Raw genomic sequence first — 18,156 nt, 5'->3', positions numbered from 1 at the left:
ACATTATCCACCTGTAATCTTACGAGAGATACCTACGCATCTGTTGTTACGCGGTGGATGTGCAAAATGTACAAACTTACAGCAGTTGTGAGAATGGGTTTAGGAGAAAGGAAGGTGGAGTTTGAGGGTTAAGGTGCTATACTGACATTGCAGCTGCCTCCATTCTTGCAAGGGTTGCTGTCGCATTCGTTGGTCTCGATCTCGCATTTCGTCCCCGCAAAACCAGCCCGGCAGCTGCAGGTGTAGCTCCCCGGCCCTGTGTTGGTGCAGGTGGCGCCATTCTTGCACGGGCGGTGGTTGGTGCAGTAGTTGAGGTCTTGGTTGCAGAAGAGCCCGCCCCAACCTTCTTGGCAGGTGCACTGCCAGGGCTGCACGCAGGTGCCATGAAGGCAGCCTGGGTAGCGGACGCACTCGTCGCAGAAGTGCCCTTGCCAGCCGATACGACACTTGCACTCTCCGGGTTTCTCGCAGTACCCGTGGCTGTTGCTGCAGCCGGGCAGGCAAATTGCTGAAAAGAGTTAAGCAGAAAAGAAGGGAGGGGAAGCAGAGAGAGGAGGAGAGAGGAGGGGGGAAGAGAGCCAGTGCTGTTGCTGTATAGATTTCACGCGTCACGCCAACATCTGGCGCCTGCCGCTGCACCAAACAAAAGCCCCACATGCCACCCAAAAGGCGAGCCGCCACAGGACAGGGCATGGCTGGCTTGGAACACGCGCCCCCTTTTGATCTCTGGCTGCTCTCCATTGTTCCCCAGTAACAAAAGCAGAGTGTCTGGGGAAAGGGGGGGGGGAGTGTGTGTGTCCCCCCCCCCCCCGACCCACTTTTAAAACTTGGCCTCCCCACCACATCCAGCTAAGGCACACTGTAACAAAGGAAGGGGGAATGTGTGCTTCACATGACCCTGGTTAATTATCCAGTCCCTTCTCTCCCCCCCCCCCTTTCCCCTTGGGAAGTTAACCAGCCCCTCCATATGCCAGGGCTCCAAGGGGAAGCTTTGTGAGGCAATTAAAGCGTTGTGATTTAAGGGACTGTAAAGGGAAGGATTCCCCAAGCCCACAGCCATTTCCATGGAGACGGGCAAAACCGACAAGGGCTGCGGAGCTAGGCCAAGTTTGCCCTTTCTGCCCATTATCCTGCTTCAACTTTTGAGGATTAGAAGGGGTTCACACGTGCACATTTTCTCTCTCCCCCCCCCCCCCAGGCTAATCCTTTTAACATCTAAATAACTCACAAATCTGTATGATCAACACAGGATCACCATCTCTGATCCCAGAAACCTCAGGAAAAGACAGGCAGCACATTTGATCACACTTTCTGCTGTGAATGGGGTAGCGCCTCTGAGCATCTTCAGAAAGTATCACACTCCACACTGTGTAATCAGGTGAGGGAGAGCCATTTCCCGTTCCCGGAAGTATCACCCCGGAGATTGTGGTCTGGGAGCATTGGGTGGCCCTCGGCCACGTCATCCTTAAGCCATCCAATTCGGACAGTCCAGGGGTGTGGTGCAGGCTATTTAAACTGCCCGCGGCCAAGGACTTGCCCCTGTTTTTCTTAGGTTGAAGGTGAGGGGAGGTAGTGGCCATCACCTACCCCTCCTAATTCAAGGGTATTCCATTAAAGGAATCCAGGGGGCATGGTCTCTGTCCGAAGCCCCAGACTGGGGGGGGAGGGTTAGGGCCATGGCACGACCCGTAGCAGTGACCCTGGGGGAGTCCCTAGTTGATGTGTATCAGCAGGGCTCCCCCTACTGGTGGTTAACCCTTCCAAGACTCCTGCAGACAGGCAGGAGTCAGATATAGTTGTGTGGTTTCCAATGCCTAAGCCAATACCAATGGACACTGGTGGCACTGTGGGTTAAACCACAGAGCTTAGGACTTGCTGATCAGAAGGTCAGCGGTTCGAATCCCCGCGACAGGGTGAGCTCCCATTGCTCAGTCCCTGCTCCTGCCAATCTAGCAGTTTGAAAGCACGTCAAAGTGCAAGTAGATAAATAGGTACCACTCCAGTGGGATGGTAAACGGTGTTTCCATGCGCTTCTCTGGTTCGTCAGAAGTGGCTTAGTCATGCTGGCCACATGTCCTGGAAGCTGTATGCCGGCTCCCTCGGCCAGTAAAGCGAGATGAGCTCCGCAACCCCAGAGTCGGCCACTACTGGACCTAATGGTCAGGGGTCCCTTTACCTTTACCTTTAAGCCAATACCACTCACATTCTGTAACCAATAAAGTTGTGGCCTTTTTCGCCCATTAACCTAAAATACTGTTTCATGTGTCTTTATTCCACTTCTGGGGAGGGTTTGGGACCTGGCCACGCAACAATGTTTTCCTGGTCAAAAGGAATGACTTCTCTCTCCCTCACGGTATGAAAGAAAGGGTGTCTCTTGCTAGCAGTGGTTTTGCCTATTTTAAGAAAGTCCCTTGCTTTCAATAATGTGACAGTTTGGGAACCCAATTGCCTAACTCAGAGAGACCAATCTCCCTCAAGCAACAGCCAGCCAAATGTTTCTGAAAGCTCAACCAGAAGAGAATGATTAACACATTGGTTTCAGTTACCTTTCATGGATAATATCTGTTTATAAGACATCTCCTCTTTTATGGATTTACTCAAACGTTCTTAATACTATCCAAGTTAGGAGAGGTCACACCACCACAGCTTCTGGGAGTGAATTCTAAAAATAAATTTTGCACTAAACCTAACCAGACTGCCCATCCATTTCAATTAATGGGGGTGAGAAAAATATTTTAGGCACTTCAATCCATGGTTTATAACTTTTATTTTTAAAAATTTACTTTAAAATTACTATTATTTTCTCTAAAACTAACAACTCTTTTAGTCCTTCCCTACAATCCCTTGATCCTTTTAACTGCATTGACATTAAAGCCCCAATCTATCCTTCATCACCAGCAATGTTTTCCTTTTCTGGCGAACCAGAGCAGCGCACGGAAACACCGTTTACCTTCCCGCCAGAGTGGTACCTATTTATCTACTTGCACTTTGACGTGCTTTCGAACTGCTAGGTTGGCAGGAGCAGGGACCGAGCAACGGAAGCTCACCCCGTCATTGCGGGGATTTGAACCGCCGACTTTCTGATAAGCAAGCCCTAGGCTCTGTGGTTTAACCCACAGCACCACCCGCATCCAGAGGCGTTAGGGGTTAGCAAAACCAGCCCCTGCCAGGGGTGCAGGCCTGGTGTGTGGGTGGGTGTGCAAAAATCACCCCAGATATCTGTCTCTAGTTATCTGTGTATGGTCATGAGTTTAGACAAGAGCTTGGAGCTGAGCAGTAGGAGAAATGGCAAGTTTGCATGAAGGAAGACCGCTGGAGACTATGGAGTGTGTGATGTATTTGTGTGCAGCACTGCACCACTGCTGTTAAGGCAAGATCAAACGGGAGAGAAACTTCCTGTCCTCTTGCACCACAGCACAAAGACGTGTGAATTTTATTATTATTATTATTATTATTATTATTATTATTATTATTATTATTATTATGCCTTTTCTCTTTGCTTCGTCCTCACTTCAAATACTTCAAGTACTTAGGTCACACAAAATGTTTAATTTTTTCATGGGGCTACTGCAGTAAAGTGTGTGTTTTTTCTGGGGAGGAGGGCACCAAAATACCTCCTTGCCAAGGTGCAAGGGACCCTAGGTACACCTCTGGTTGCATCCAGAGTAAACCTATTAAAATTAATGGACAAAACTAACTTAAGTCTGCTAACATTAATGGGTCTACTCTGAGTAGAGCTTGTCTGGATATATCCCATATCTACCATATGTTAAGGCAGCAGTTTGATAAAGAGGTGTTAAACCACCAAAAAACCTCCTACCGCTATGGATTGACTTGGAAGAAAAGTGATCCATGATTAAGAATGTAAGAACTACCTTGCTGGGAAAGCTCATTTAGTCTAGAATCCTGTTTCCAACTGTGGCTGGGGAAGTATCCCTAGGAAACACACAACGAGAGAACGAAGGTGACATACCATATTTTTTGCTCTATAGGATGCACCGGACCCTAGGACGCACCTTGTTTTAGAGGGGGAGAACAAGGGGGAAAAATTCTCCCCCTCTCTGCTCAGCGCCCCTTCAGCGAAGCAGCAGGAGAAACGGAACCCCTTCCATTTCTCCTCCCACTTCGCTGAAGGGGCGCTGCACAGCTCTCCCTCTCTGCTGAAGCCAGGAGAGTCTTGCTCTCCAGGCTTCAGCAAAATCAACGCAAAGCCTCCGGAGCGCGGAGGGAGCACTCCCTCTGCGCTTGGGAGGCTTCGCGTTGCTATCACTGAAGCTAAGGAGCGTGCATTCGCTCCATAGGACGCACACACATTTCCCCTTAATTTTTGGAGGTGAAAAAGTGCATCCTATAGAGCGAAAAATACGGTATTTCAACCTTTTACCCCACCAAAATCAACTGACATTCTGAGGTAGACTGCCTCCATGCCTGGAAGTTCCATTTAGCCATCACAGGAAATAGCCATGAATAAACCCAACCCTATCTGAATTTCTTATAATATGAAAGCCATCTACCCTAGTGAACCATCACAAATCTTCTGGCAGAGAACGCCATTGTGTGAATAAATAGTTGGTCTGTCCAGGATTTACTGCCAACCAAATTAGTGAAGAGACTCTGAACTCTAATGTTATGGGAGAGGGAAGAAAACCTCTCTTCCTTTCTCTGCACCATAAATAATTTTACAAGCCCATCACATGCCCTTAGTCACCTTTCTTCTAAACTATAAAAGCTCAATATAGCTTTTTCTCAACGGAAAAAAGTTCCAGTCGCTTGTTCTGTTTTCTCCCTTTTTCTGTTTCTACAGTATATACCGTATTTTTTGCTCTATAAGACTCACTCTTCCCTCCTAAAAAGTAAGGGGAAATGTGTGTGCGTCTTATGGAGCGAATGCAGGCTGCACAGCTATCCCAGAAGCCAGAACAGCAAGAGGGGTTGCTGCTTTCACTGCACAGCGATCCCTCTTGCTGTTCTGGCTTCTGGGATTCAGAATATTTTTTTTTCTTCTTTTCCTCCTCCAAAAACTAGGTGCGTCTTATGGTCTGGTGCGTCTTATAGAGCGAAAAATACGGTACATTATATACTTCATGAACCATCTTACTTCAATTCTTTTTTATTGTTTTAAATGTGGTTTAATGTTGTCATCCTCCCTGGAACCATAGGGTGAAGTGCAGGTAATAAATACCTCATAAAAGTAATAATATCTAGAGTGGAGTAACCACACAAACACACATTATTCCATGTGTAGCCACCCTTTAGTAATATGTAAAGGCTATTATGATACTGGCTATTTTAAACCCCTTTCCTAATAATTCTTAGCAGAACAGATTCCACAACAAAAGTCTGCAACCCCACGCAGGCATGGCCAAACTTGGCCCTCCAGCTGTTTTGGGACTACAATTCCCATCATCTCTGACCACTGGTCCTGTTAGCTAGGGATGATGGGAGTTGTAGTCCCAAAATATCTGGAGGGCCACGTTTGGCTATGCCTGCATGGGGTTGCAGACTTTTGTTGCCACACGGATCTGTATGTAGGTCACTAGAAAACACCATATACTCTCCCACTATAGATGCCTTCAGAATTTAGTATCGGCCACCTGGCATTGATTTTTCAGCTGTGGTTCTTGCACTGCAGGGGGTTGGACTAGATGACCCTTGGCGTACCTTCCAACTAAACAGTTCTATAATTGTTTTATGTTAAACCAGAGTCGTGTTAAATTCATGCAAGTGAAATGCCAGCTCCTCAACTCTTCTCCTTCCCCCTTCTACTACAAGCTGTGGTTGCTACACCCTCCTCTCCTTAGAGGTTACTTACGCTCAGAGCAGTATTCACCCCGCCACCCTGCCAGGCAGATTCGGCTGCCCAGCTCATTGCAGGTGTAGTGCCCAAAGGTATCGTCCCGCGGCCGGCAGTAGTCCGAGCAGCTTTCCCCATAGTAGTGCTCATCGCAGGTGACGTGGTAGGAGTAGCGCAGCTCACTTTGGTCTCCCAGCTGCACATCTTGCGACCAATCCTCACCCACAGCCAAGCGGCGGCGCGTAGCCAAGCGACTGATCAACCTCTGGGCATCCTCTAGAGAAAGGGAGAAAAGAAGTTGGCAGATGGATGGGTCATCAAGCAATGGGAGGGATGGTGGGCAGGGAGAGCAAGAGATACGCCTCCAGCCAGAAGTGTTGAATGGTCACTGCAAAATGTGAAGGTTCATTCTTGTGAAACATAGCAGGTGCTGCTAGGTTGTGTTAATTAAGCTGTGTCAGCGTTTGGGCATAGTATATAAGGAGCAGGGACGCGGGTGGCGCTGTGGGTAAAACCTCAGTGCCTAGGACTTGCCGATCGTATGGTCGGCGGTTCGAATCCCCGCGGCGAGGTGAGCTCCCGCTGCTCGGTCCCAGCTCCTGCCCACCTAGCAGTTCGAAAGCACCCTTAAGTGCAAGTAGATAAATAGGTACCGCTTTATAGCGGGAAGGTAAACGGCATTTCCGTGTGCTGCGCTGGTGCCGGCTCGCCAGAGCAGCTTCGTCACGCTGGCTACGTGACCCGGAAGTGTCTTCGGACTGCACCGGCTCACGGCCTATAGAGCGAGATGAGCATGCAACCCCAGAGTCGGACACGACTGGCCCGTACGGGCAGGGGTGCCTTTACCTTTACCTTTATATAAGGAGAAGCACCTAGCTCTCTCATTACCCTGGTGGATGGGTTGGTGGTTGGGTCATGTTGGTTGTTGTTATCTTTAGTGTAAAAGGAGTTTTTGTTTTGTGATTAAAACCTTGTTAAAGTTCTTTTTGAGTTCCTTGTTATGCATGCTCTTCCCCAGCAAGCTCTCTGCAGCGCTACTCAACTGCAAATAGCCAACAAGAAGTGAGGTTCAAACCTTTGAATCCAAGAATCACAGGCTCTTGGAAGGAAGGGGCTTCAAGAAATTGTGCTGGAAAAAGCTCTGTGCACATCAAAATGAGCAAATTCATACTGGATACTTCTGTAGAAACTAGTCAGGAGAGAGCACTTCACATCTGTGCTGTTTGCATGCGCACTTGAGGGGAAAGGTACGGGCAGAGCACAGCCATCACGGCTAGCAGCCACTGACATCCATATCCTCCATGAAAGGGCCCAATCCTCTTTATGAAGCCACCCAAGTAGGTGGCCATCACTGCCTCCTGTTCCATAGTCTAACTCTGCACTGTGGAAAGAAATACTTTATCATCTAATATTCAGCTTCACTGGATGCCCCTGAATTCTGGTGTTGTGAGAGGCAGAAACACTTTTCACTATTCACTTTTTCCATGCCATGCAGGAGTTTTATAAACTTATGTAAGGATACGGGTGGCGCTGTGGGTTAAATCACAGAGCATAGAACTTGCCAATCAGAAGGTCGGCAGTACGAATCCCCGCGACAGGGTGAGCTCCCGTTACTCGGTCCCTGCTCCTGCCAAGCTAGCAGTTCGAAAGCACGTCCAAGTGCAAGTAGATAAATAGGTACCGCTCTGGCGGGAAGGTAAACGGCGTTTCCGTGCGCTGCTCTGTTTCGCCAGAAGTGGCTTAGTCCTGCTGGCCACATGACCCGGAAGCTGTACTTCGGCTCCCTCGGCCAGTAAAGTGAGATGAGCGCCGCAACCCCAGAGTCGGCCACGACTGGACCTAATGGTCAGGGGTCCCTTAACCTTTTAAGGTCACCTCTTACTCACCTTTGAACTAAAAAGTTCCAAATGCTGCATTGCCTCATAGCAGAGTTGCTCCATCCCCTTTAACATTTTGGTTGCCCTTTTTGGAACCTTTCCCAGTTCTATAATATCCTTTTTCAGATGAGAACCTTGGGATTCTTTACTACTACTCCTATTTTGTGTACAAGTTTTTCCTGCTCCTTATTTTATCCTCACAAGAACTCTATGAAGACGGTTAGTCTGAGAGACAGTCACTGGCCTAATAATAATAATAATAATAATAATAATAATAAATTTTTATTTATATCCTGCCTTCTCCGGCCAAAACCGGGCTCAGAGCGGCTAACAACAAATAAAAATAGCACAGTGTACATAAAATGACACAATTAATTAAAATACATACTAAAATCAATTCAGAATCAAATTAATGGCAACCATTGGGCTAGAGGGGGTCAGACTGTGCCTTGGCCAAAGGCCTGGTGGAACAGCTCCATCTTGCAGGCCCTGCGGAAAGATGTCAAGTCCCGCAGGGCCCTAGTCTCTTGTGACAGAGCGTTGCACCAAGTCGGGGCCAGTACTGAAAAGGCCCTGGCTCTGGTTGAGGCCAGCCTAACCTCTCTGTGGCCCGGGACCTCCAATATCTTTTTATTTGAAGACCGTAAGCTCCTCCGTGGGACATACCAGGAGAGGCGGTCCCGTAGCTACGAGGGTCCTAGGCCACATAGGTCTTTAAAGGTTAAAACCAGCACCTTGAACCTGACCCTGTACTCCACTGGGAGCCAGGGCAGCTGGTATAGCACTGGGTGAATGTGATCCTGCGCCAAGGAGTCTTGCTGCAGCATTCTGCAAGGCACCAAGTAAGCGTCATGGGTGAGCAGATATCTCAATCTTGTGCCCCCTAACCTTTAAAGCCCTATGCAAAACTAGCTGTTATCTGTGTCCTTTCATTGCTTTTCTAGTAATAACATTTTCCAGTAATAACATTTTGATTGTAGATTGTTGCTGTTTTTCTAAATTGATCCAAATGGTCACACCTGAGGACCAGAAACACATCTTGCACTTCATAAACCACGGCTTATCCTGCTTCCTAAAGCTTAGCAAAATAAGGATGCTATTATTAAGATGCAGATAGGTAGCCGTGTTGGTCTGCCATAGTCAAAACAAAAAAAATTCCTTCCAGTAGCACCTTAAAGACCAACTAAGTTAGTTCTTGGTATGAGCTTTCGTGTGCATGCACACTTCTTCAGATAAGTGTGCATGCACACGAAAGCTCATACCAAGAACTAACTTAGTTGGTCTTTGAGGTGCTACTGGAAGGAATTTTTTTTTGTTTTGATTATTAAGATGGACAGCTGTGTGCGCCAACAATTACTTCCAGGGCTTGATGAGTTTTCTGGGATGGTGAGGAAGCAAAGAAGACATGCAAAATGTGGCCGTGAGTGCAGAACCCAGCTTCCTAAAAAACTACCATTTCCTTGTGTGTAAATTCCTATCACTTGTGGGGTATGTTTGAAACTGTTGATGCCTACAAAGATTTCAGAAGCTGAAGAAGTTTGACCGTCACTGTGTGTAGGGCATTAGCTATCCTACATCTGGGACCCCCAGTGTGGTAGCTCTGGATGCCACAATTCCAACTAAGGCTCCTACTTTTTATTTGCTAAGGATAGAAATGGTTTTTTTGCTAGGAGGGGTTTTTCTGCTTCTTGTCTATATTTTGTTTTGTGAAGGGGCGTTGTCTATGGGGGCAGGCGTTGATCACAGTCGGTGTTCCTTCTTTGAAATGGGTATTTTGTGATGCCCGTAACAGCTTTTATTTCCAGTTTTGCTCCTGAGCCTCTCCCCTTGACTACCCAAACCAGAATGACACAATATGAAACTCTGAAATTTCCACAGATCACACTGTGGTCATAATATTTTAAGTGCAGTATTTGAGATTGCCTGAACTCTGAATACAGAGCCCTGGTTAGTGAGGTGAGGTGAGAATATTCTCCGGGGCCCCTGGTTCCTTTCATGTAGGTGCATTCTTTGAAGAGCTCTCATTTTGAATGAAATAGTCATGTAAGGATTTAGCAGCACTCTGAGAAGTATTTTAAGGCTTTTGGAGATTTTTTCCAGGCTAATGGGTTTCAATACCACAAGGTGTAGCAATAGAATTCCCTACAGCATCCCACTTTTTAATTACATTTTTTTTTTTACACCTCAGGAAGGACTTATTTTCAAGCAATTCAGGCTTGGAATAAGCCTCATTTCAAGCATCTATGTTTCTTCTCCTCCCACCCCCAATTATTATATATTTATTATTAGTTAATTAATTAATTAAATTTGTATACTGCCTTTCATCCATAGATCAGCTAACTAGGTGCTAACTTGGTTCATGTCTCATCTTCGTATGAACTCTCTGTGAGACCTTTAGAAAACCACTTCTTTTTCAGCAGGACTGCCACAAACTTGTGCAGTAAAAGATAATTAAAAGAGAATATAATGAGAAGTTAATAATTAGATATAAATTGGTTCTTAAGTAAAAATATACAAAATAAGGAAACGCAGAAGGGAGGGGAAAGACTGTGGAGTGGTTTTGTTTTTTTTGTTAAAATACATATATGAGAAAATTAAACATAAAATAATATTTATAAAAGAAAAAAAGCTTCAACACCTCTACTGCTGCCTGTAACAGGAGGAGCATACTGCGGAGAAAACAGAACTTTTATTCCCAGTGTTACACTATCCGTATTTCATATTCTTCATCATCATACATTATTAGACTGAGAGGTGATTTGACATCTTTAAATACAGTGGTACCTCAGTTTTTGAACAGCTTAGTTCACGAACAACTTGGAACCCAAACGCTGCAAAACCGGAAGTAAGTGTTCCGGTTTTCGAATATTTTTTCGGAACCCGAAAGTGCTCCGTTTTGCGTCTCCTTGTGTTTCCCGTTGCGCTTCTAATTTGCGCCCCCCCCCCTCCCAATTGTAATTCAAGCCGTCAGTATCCAATTGCAGTGTCCTAAAGTGATATTTGAAGCTTATATTTGGTGCTTTTGTTTTTGCTATTTGTTTTGCATTTTGTGTTTTAAGGCTTTTCCGGTTCATTTCTTTTTGTGACTGTGTGGAACCCAGTTCAGCTAATGATTGACTGATTGTGTGACTGTGGAAATGGATAAAAGCCCCCCATCCAAACAATGACTATCATCAGTGCAGGTAAGAAATAATAAGAATTTTAATTTTTATCATCAAAAATACTGATTTGTTTATTTTGATTATTGCTTTCATTTTATGGTTCAATGGTCTCTTTAGATAGCAAAATTCATGTTCAATTGCTGTTTTAAGGGTTGTTTTTAAAAGTCTGGAACGGATTAATCCGTTCTGCATTGCTTCCTATGGGAAAGTGTGCCTTGGCTTTGGAATGCTTTGGTTTAGGAACAGACTTCTGGAACGGATTAGGTTTGAGAACCAAGGTACCACTGTATCCGAAGGGCTGTCACATGGAAGAAGGAAATAAGCAGCTATCTTATCTTTAAAAGACATCTGAAGGTAGCCCTGTTTAGGAAAGTTTTTAATATTTACATATTTTTTAATATTTTAATATGTGGTATATATATCTAGTTACAGGTAGGTGGCCATGTTGGTCTGCTGTAGTCAAAACAAAATAAATTTTTTTTCGTGTGCATGCACACTTCTTCAAATACCTTCCTCAGATATTTTGTGCATGCACACGAAAGCTCATACCAATAACTAACTTAGTTGGTCTCTAAGGTGCTACTGGAAGGATTTTTTTTTATTATGGTACATATATATTATTGATTATTTGTTTTGTATAAGTTTTCGTAGATTATCATGTCTTACAGTAGTACCTCAGGTTACATACGCTTCAGGTTACAGACTCCGCTAAACCAAAAATAGTACCTCAGGTTAAGAACTTTGCTTCAGGATGAGAACAGAAATCGCGCAGCAGCGGCACGGTGGCAGCGGGAGGCCCCATTAGCTAAAGTGGTACCTCAGGTTAAGAACAGTTTCAGGTTAAGAACGGACCTCCAGAACGAATTAAGTACATAACCAGAGGTACCACTGTATTTGTATTTTTGTGTGTGTGTGTTTTGTTGTTGTTTGTTTTTCTTTTGCTTCTGTACTATTTTTTTCTGGTTTAGTTTGACAACTGTGTGTGTATATGTTGCAAATAAACTCAATGAAAACAAACAAAAAAGGAATGTAGCGCTTTCTATATCTCTCACATGATAACTTTCCTATTCCTGCCCATAGCTGTCAACGTTTCCCTTTTTTAAAGGGAAATTCCCTTATTCCAAATAGGATTCCTCCTATTCCTAGGCATATAAAAGTTATGACGCTGGAAGATGAGCCCCTCAGGTCGGAAGGCATCCAACATTTTACTTTCTTGGGCTCCATGGTCACTGCAGATGGTGACAGCAGCCACGAAATTAAAAGACGCCTGCTTCTTGGGAGAAAAGCAATGACAAACCTAGACAGCATCTTGAGAAGTAGAGACGTCACCTTGCCAACAAAGGTCCGTATAGTAAAAGCCATGGTTTTCCCAGTAGTGATGTATGGAAGTGAGAGCTGGACCATAAAGAAGGCTGATTGTCGAAGAATGGATGCTTTTGAATTCTGGTGCTGGAGGAGACTCTTGAGAGTCCCATGGACTGCAAGAAGACCAAACGCATCCATTCTTAAGGAAATCAGCCCTGAGTGCTCACTGGAAGGACACATCCTGAAGCTGAGGCTCCAAGACTTTGGCCACCTCATGAGAAGTCTCCCTGGAAAAGACCCTGATGTTGGGAAAGATGGAGGGCACAAGGAGAAGGGGAAGACAGAGGACGAGATGGTGGGACAGTGTTCTCGAAGCTACCAGCATGAGTTTGACCAAACTGCGGGAGGCAGTGGAAGACAGGAGTGCCTGGCGTGCTCTGGTCCAGGGGGTCACGAAGAGGCGGACACGACGAAACGACTCAACAACAACAACAACATTTTCCCCGGCTCCTTAATGTATTTTTTGGTCGTTGTTTCATCTCTCTCTTATTGCTTTGGGTGCTATTGACCTACTTTACAGGATTGTTTAGACTTATGAATGTGCAGCACTTTGAACATTTTCACTGTATAACTTTTTTTTTTTTACTTACCTGTCGATGGCTCTCCTGATTCTGCCTTCCAAGATTCAATAATGAGGGAAAAGGTGCCCTGGGAGAGAAGGAAAAAGAGAAAAAGTGAGAGACTTGAGGAAATACAGCAGATGTTTTTCTGCTATAAAAAGCTGCCAGTTTTCACTACTCATGGGGGGGTTAATTTGGCAAAAAAACAACAATTCCAAGTTTAGAATAGCCCCCAAGCATATGGAACATGGGAGAACCTCAATTTCCTTTAATTTAAACATTTATATCCCACCGTTTAAAGCTGTAAGCACATTTGTGGCAGCACACAACAGAAGAAAAATCCTTTAAAACATTCATTAAAAACATACACACACATTCGATTGACGTTGGAGAGAGACTGAGTTGAGAAATAAGACCAAGGGTACATATTGATATAGGAATGTATTAGATAAAATGTAAAGGAATATACAATAATAAGAGTACATTCATTTGTAAAAAAGGAATATACAACGGGATAGACGAAGTCCAAAGTGTTGGTACATATATGATTTTGGAATAGTTTTTTGTCCTCGTTTCTTTAGGTACTGTATTTTTCGCACGGTTCCAGCTTGGGCTGGCGGTGGGGGGAAGCGCTGCTTTCCCCCACTGCCAGCCTCAAAGAGCAGACTCTCCTGGCTTCAGCGAAAGCAACGCGAAGCCTCCGGAGCGCAGGCTTTGGAGGCTTTGCCTTGCTATCGCTGAAGCCAAGGAGCCTGCATTCGCCCCATAGGACGCACACACATTTCCCCTTCATTTTTGGAGGGGAAAAAGTGCGTCCTATATAGCGAAAAATACGGTATATAAACCTTGTATATAAACTTGGTATACATGCTGAAAATTATATTATAATAAGCCTTGTGATGTAATATGATAATGTTTACCGATGTAACATAAGAACTTTAATAAATAAAACTAAAAAAATAAAAATAAAACACACACACTTTCTCTAAAAAAAATAAAATAAAAAAATCCACAACATTATAATTTTTAAATTCTTTCGGAAGGATTCTTTTAAAGACCTTCTTAGATCATATAACTTTATTGAAGACTTGTTCTTTTAAGGGAGTTTTTGGGTTCTTAAGAAGAGTCTTTTTAAAGAATTGCTTTAATTTATTTTGACTGAGACTGGGTTATACGCCTTCTCCACGTTTGAACAGCAGCCTGACCTCCCACATCAAACTACTTTTGAAGTAAAATTGAAGAGGGGGAAGAAGAAGAAGAAGAAAAGCTATCTGCAAATTTTGTTAACAAATATGTCACTTGTGGAGGCTTCTACCGACCAGAGGGGGAAAGTTATGTGAACAGGAATGGTTGCTGAGGACAGTGGCCGAATCCCAGCAGCCCCCAAAATGGCGGCACTCTTGCCTTTCCAGAATGGGCCTGATATGTACTGTATTTTAATATTTTGTTGAAAGCCGCCCAGAGTGGCTGGGGAAGCCCAGCCAGATGGGTGGGGTATAAAGAATAAATTTATTATTATTATTATTATTATTATTATTATTATTACTACTACTACTACTACTACTACTACTACAAGGCCTACTGTGACTAAAATGTGTTGGCCACATTGGGGCAGAGATGTACAATGGCAACCAGCTGGCAACTCCCTCACACATTATTATAGAGTGGTTCTACTCCTTCCTCCTGGGCCGTGTTCAGAAAGTGGTGTTGGGGGATGAGTGTTCAGACCCCTCACTTGTGGCGTCCCTCAGGGTTTCATCCTCTCCCCCATGCTTTTTAATATCTATATGCAGCCGCTGGGAGAGATCATCAGGGGGTTTGGGCTGGGTGTCCACCAATATGCGGATGATACCCAGCTCTACCTCTCTTTCAAATCAGAACCAGTGAAGGCGGTGAAGGTCCTGTGTGAGTGCCTGGAGGCGGTTGGAGGATGGATGACAGCTAATGGATTGAGGTTGAATCCTGACAAGACAGAAGTACTGTTCTTGAGGGACAGGAAGCGGGCGGGTGTGCAGGACTCCCTGGTCCTGAATGGGGCAACTGTGGCCCTGAAGGACCAGGTGCGCAGCCTGGGAGTCATTTTGGACTCACAGCTGTCCATGGAGGCGCAGGTTAATTCTGTGTCCAGGGTAGCTGTTTACCAGCTCCATCTGGTACGCAGGATGAGACCCTCCCTGACCGCAGACTGTCTCGCCAGAGTGGTGCATGCTCTGGTTATCTCCCGCTTGGACTACTGCCATGCGCTCTACGTGGGGCTTCCTTTGAAGGTGACCCGGAAACTACAACTAATCCAGAAAGCGGCAGCTAGACTGGTGACTGGGGGCGGCCGCCAAGACCATATAACACCGGTCTTGAAAGACCTACATTGGCTCCCAGTACGTTTCCGAGCACAATTCAAAGTGTTGGTGCTGACCTTGAAAGCCCAAAACGGCCTCGGTCCAGTATACCTAAAGGAGCGTCTCCACCCCCATCATTCTGCCCGGACACTGAGGTCCAGCTCCGAGGGCCTTCTGGCGGTTCCCTCATTGCAAGAAGTGAGGTTACAGGGAACCAGGCAGAGGGCCTTCTCAGTGGTGGTGCCCGCCCTGTGGAATGCCCTCCCATCAGATTTCAAAGAGAAAAACAACTACCAGACTTTTAGAAGACATCTGAAGGCAGCCCTTTTTAGGGAAGCTTTTAATGTTTAATAGGTTATTGTATTTTAGTGTTTTGTTGGAAGCCGCCCAGAGTGGCTGGGGAAACCCAGCCAGATGGGCGGGGTATAAATAATAAATTATTATTATTATTATTAGAGTGGTGCAGCGAGAGGCCTCAGCTTCTTCCTCAGACTTCAAGGATAGCAATAATAGCCACCTTCTTTTTGTGATTGTGTTTTAAAGTGTTCTTAATATGATGTTTTCACTTTGCATCCCACCCTGGGACCTTAGAGCAAAGGGCAGGTAACTAACAACAAAAACAACTTTGGGTCTCAAGTTATTTTCAAATGGGCCAGCGGTTGAGGTTGTGTTCAACAAGGTGGTTCTTTCACAAAAATGCAAAAACAATAGCCCCAGATGGTTATATCTCTTCCTTGTGGTGAAATGCATTTTGTTCCATTTTATGCAAGGCTCCAATTATAAAAATAATAATAATCTCAAGTTCTGGAAAGGCAAGAGTGCCGCCATTTTGAGTGGGTGGCGCTGGGACCCGTCCATTCTCCTCAGCAACAATTCCTGTTCACATAACTGTTCCCTTCTGGTTGGTAGAAGCAGACCAAGTGACATATGTGCTAAAAAAATTAGCAAATGCTGTATTTTAGTTTTGACTTTAGCCCCCAAAAAGATGTTTTTGTATGCCACTACTGCAGCAAGACTGCTACTAGCTAAAAACTGGAGATCTCAAGAAATACCAACAGCAGAAGAATGGCAGATGAAGATGTTGGACTTTTTGGAGCTGGCCGACCTGACTGGAAGAATCCGCGACCAGAAAGAAGAGGAGTATAAGAAGATTGGAAGAAATTCAAAGATTATTTAGCCAAATATTGTGTGATAGGAATTTTATGGTCTTAGATATATGGTAATGTTCATAAGTGTACCAACCAAGCACATACAGTGGTGCCTCGCAAGATGAAAAGAATCCGTTCCGCGATTCTCTTCGTCTAGCGGTTTTTTCGTCTTGCGAAGCAACCGCATTAGCAGCTAAGCGGATTAGTGCTATTAGCGATTTAGCGCTATTAGCGGCTTAGCGGGCTTAGCGGCTAAGCTGTTAAAAGCCTATTAACGGCTTAGCAGCTTTGAAAAGGGGGGGGGGAGCAAAAAAAAATGGCGAGACTCGCAAGACGTTTTCGTCTTGCGAAGCAAGCCCATAGGGAAATTCGTCTTGCGAAGCGCCTCAGCGACGGAAAACCCTTTCGTCTTGCGGGTTTTTCGTCTTGCGAGGCATTCGTCTTGCGGGGCACCACTGTACATAGATCAGCACAGGACGGCCAACCTGGAGCCATTTTGATTCCTAAACTGACCAAATGTTTTCTCTGCAAGGTCAAACTGGAAAAGCCTCCCCATTGTCTTTTCCTTCACAAATCCTGTCTTAAGGTTATATCTGTGTTTGAATAGGGTTTGAGCCTGTGACCTGGCCCAGGAACTAAGTATTTATCACTACAAAAGAATGGCCAGGCTCCACAGACAATTCAATCAAGTAACCTGCCAGACAGGAGATAAACAATGCACTCAGATTTCTGTTGTAGACCGCCCTTTCTGTGATGTATGTATGATGTTTCTGGGGGTGGTCTTGATCTACAGGGTGGCAATTTCAAAAGTCTTTATAAGGCCTTGTACACCATTTTTCTGTGTCCCTCCTCTCTCCTGCAAGTGAGGGGAGCACCCTGTTGCAACAGTTCAATAAAGGCCAAGCCTACAGGCTGCTGTTTTGCTCCAAGTTATCCTGGTTGGTGTCTTTGTTTTTGTCCAAGGGAGCCCTCGGATTTTTCCGTTAACGATTGTAACATAAGATACAATAAGAACATAAGAAGTCACTTGAAAGTATCAAATGGTTTTAGGATTAGAATAAGAATGAACTGTAAAGCATTATGGATTTAGATTATTAAGAAAAGAGAAGAAGATCGTAAATTGAAGGAGATAATTTTATCAGAAAGAGGGTTTTGGAGAACAGTTACAAGGTGATACAATGAAATTCAGTTAGGGGGGATGCGAGGAAGTTAGATAGGGTTTTAGAAGTAATAAGTGTTTATATTGATTGTTTCTTGTTTTCAGTATTGTAACGTGTTTTCTTTTGTGTGTTTCATATGTTATATCTGTTATAAATGTGGAAAATCATGGCAGATGAAGATGATGGAGTTTTCGGAGCTAGCCGACCTGACTGGAAGAGTCCGCGACCAGAAGGAGGAGGAGTACCAGGAGGAATGGAAGAAATTTAAAAACTATTTAGTTAAATATGCTGTTAATTTAATTGGAAAAGCTTGCAAATGTTAGATAGGCTTAGGATTTAAATACGTAATGTTAGGAATTAATATGTTTAATGCCAAAATAGACAGAAAGGAAGATGTTAAGTGAACAAGTTAATCTGACGAGAAAATTGGTTTTGGAAAACTGTTAAAATGACATACACTGAAATTCAACGAGGAAGTCATTTAACAATGTTATTAGGATTGGGTTTAAAAACGGTCGAGATCTATGTTTGTTTGTTTAATTATTATTTTTTGAAAAGCAATTTAAAAAATAGAATAAATAAATAAATAAATGTGGAAAATCAATAATTTTTTTTGGGGGGGGGGAAGAGTTTTGAATTTAGTTTTACTTCCAAAGTACTGTTATGGGAGGTGAGGCTGTCATGTTCAGAAATGGCCGCCTCAGGCTTAGTAAACACCCCCAAGAAGGTGTGAGGGAACTGCCGGCGAGCAGCCA

General features: G+C 44.5%; 1 protein-coding gene across 1 annotated transcript in view; it reads right to left on the bottom strand.

Moving 5' to 3' along the window:
- DLL3 (delta like canonical Notch ligand 3) overlaps positions 1-18,156 on the bottom strand; it is a 160,726-nt gene that overhangs the window by 124,401 nt on the left and 18,169 nt on the right. The window contains exons 3-5 of the mRNA XM_028741844.2: positions 12,788-12,845; positions 5,813-6,070; positions 147-508 (exon numbers count right to left, since the gene is read on the bottom strand). Of these exons, the coding sequence (XP_028597677.2) occupies positions 147-508; positions 5,813-6,070; positions 12,788-12,845 (678 nt within the window). The remainder of the gene's footprint in view (positions 1-146; positions 509-5,812; positions 6,071-12,787; positions 12,846-18,156) is intronic.

The sequence above is a fragment of the Podarcis muralis genome, chromosome 7 (genome assembly GCF_964188315.1).
Source record: "Podarcis muralis chromosome 7, rPodMur119.hap1.1, whole genome shotgun sequence".
Lineage (NCBI taxonomy): Eukaryota > Metazoa > Chordata > Lepidosauria > Squamata > Lacertidae > Podarcis > Podarcis muralis.
The sequence above is the reverse complement of the archived record's forward strand: the minus strand, read 5'-3'. Positions and strand labels throughout refer to the sequence as shown.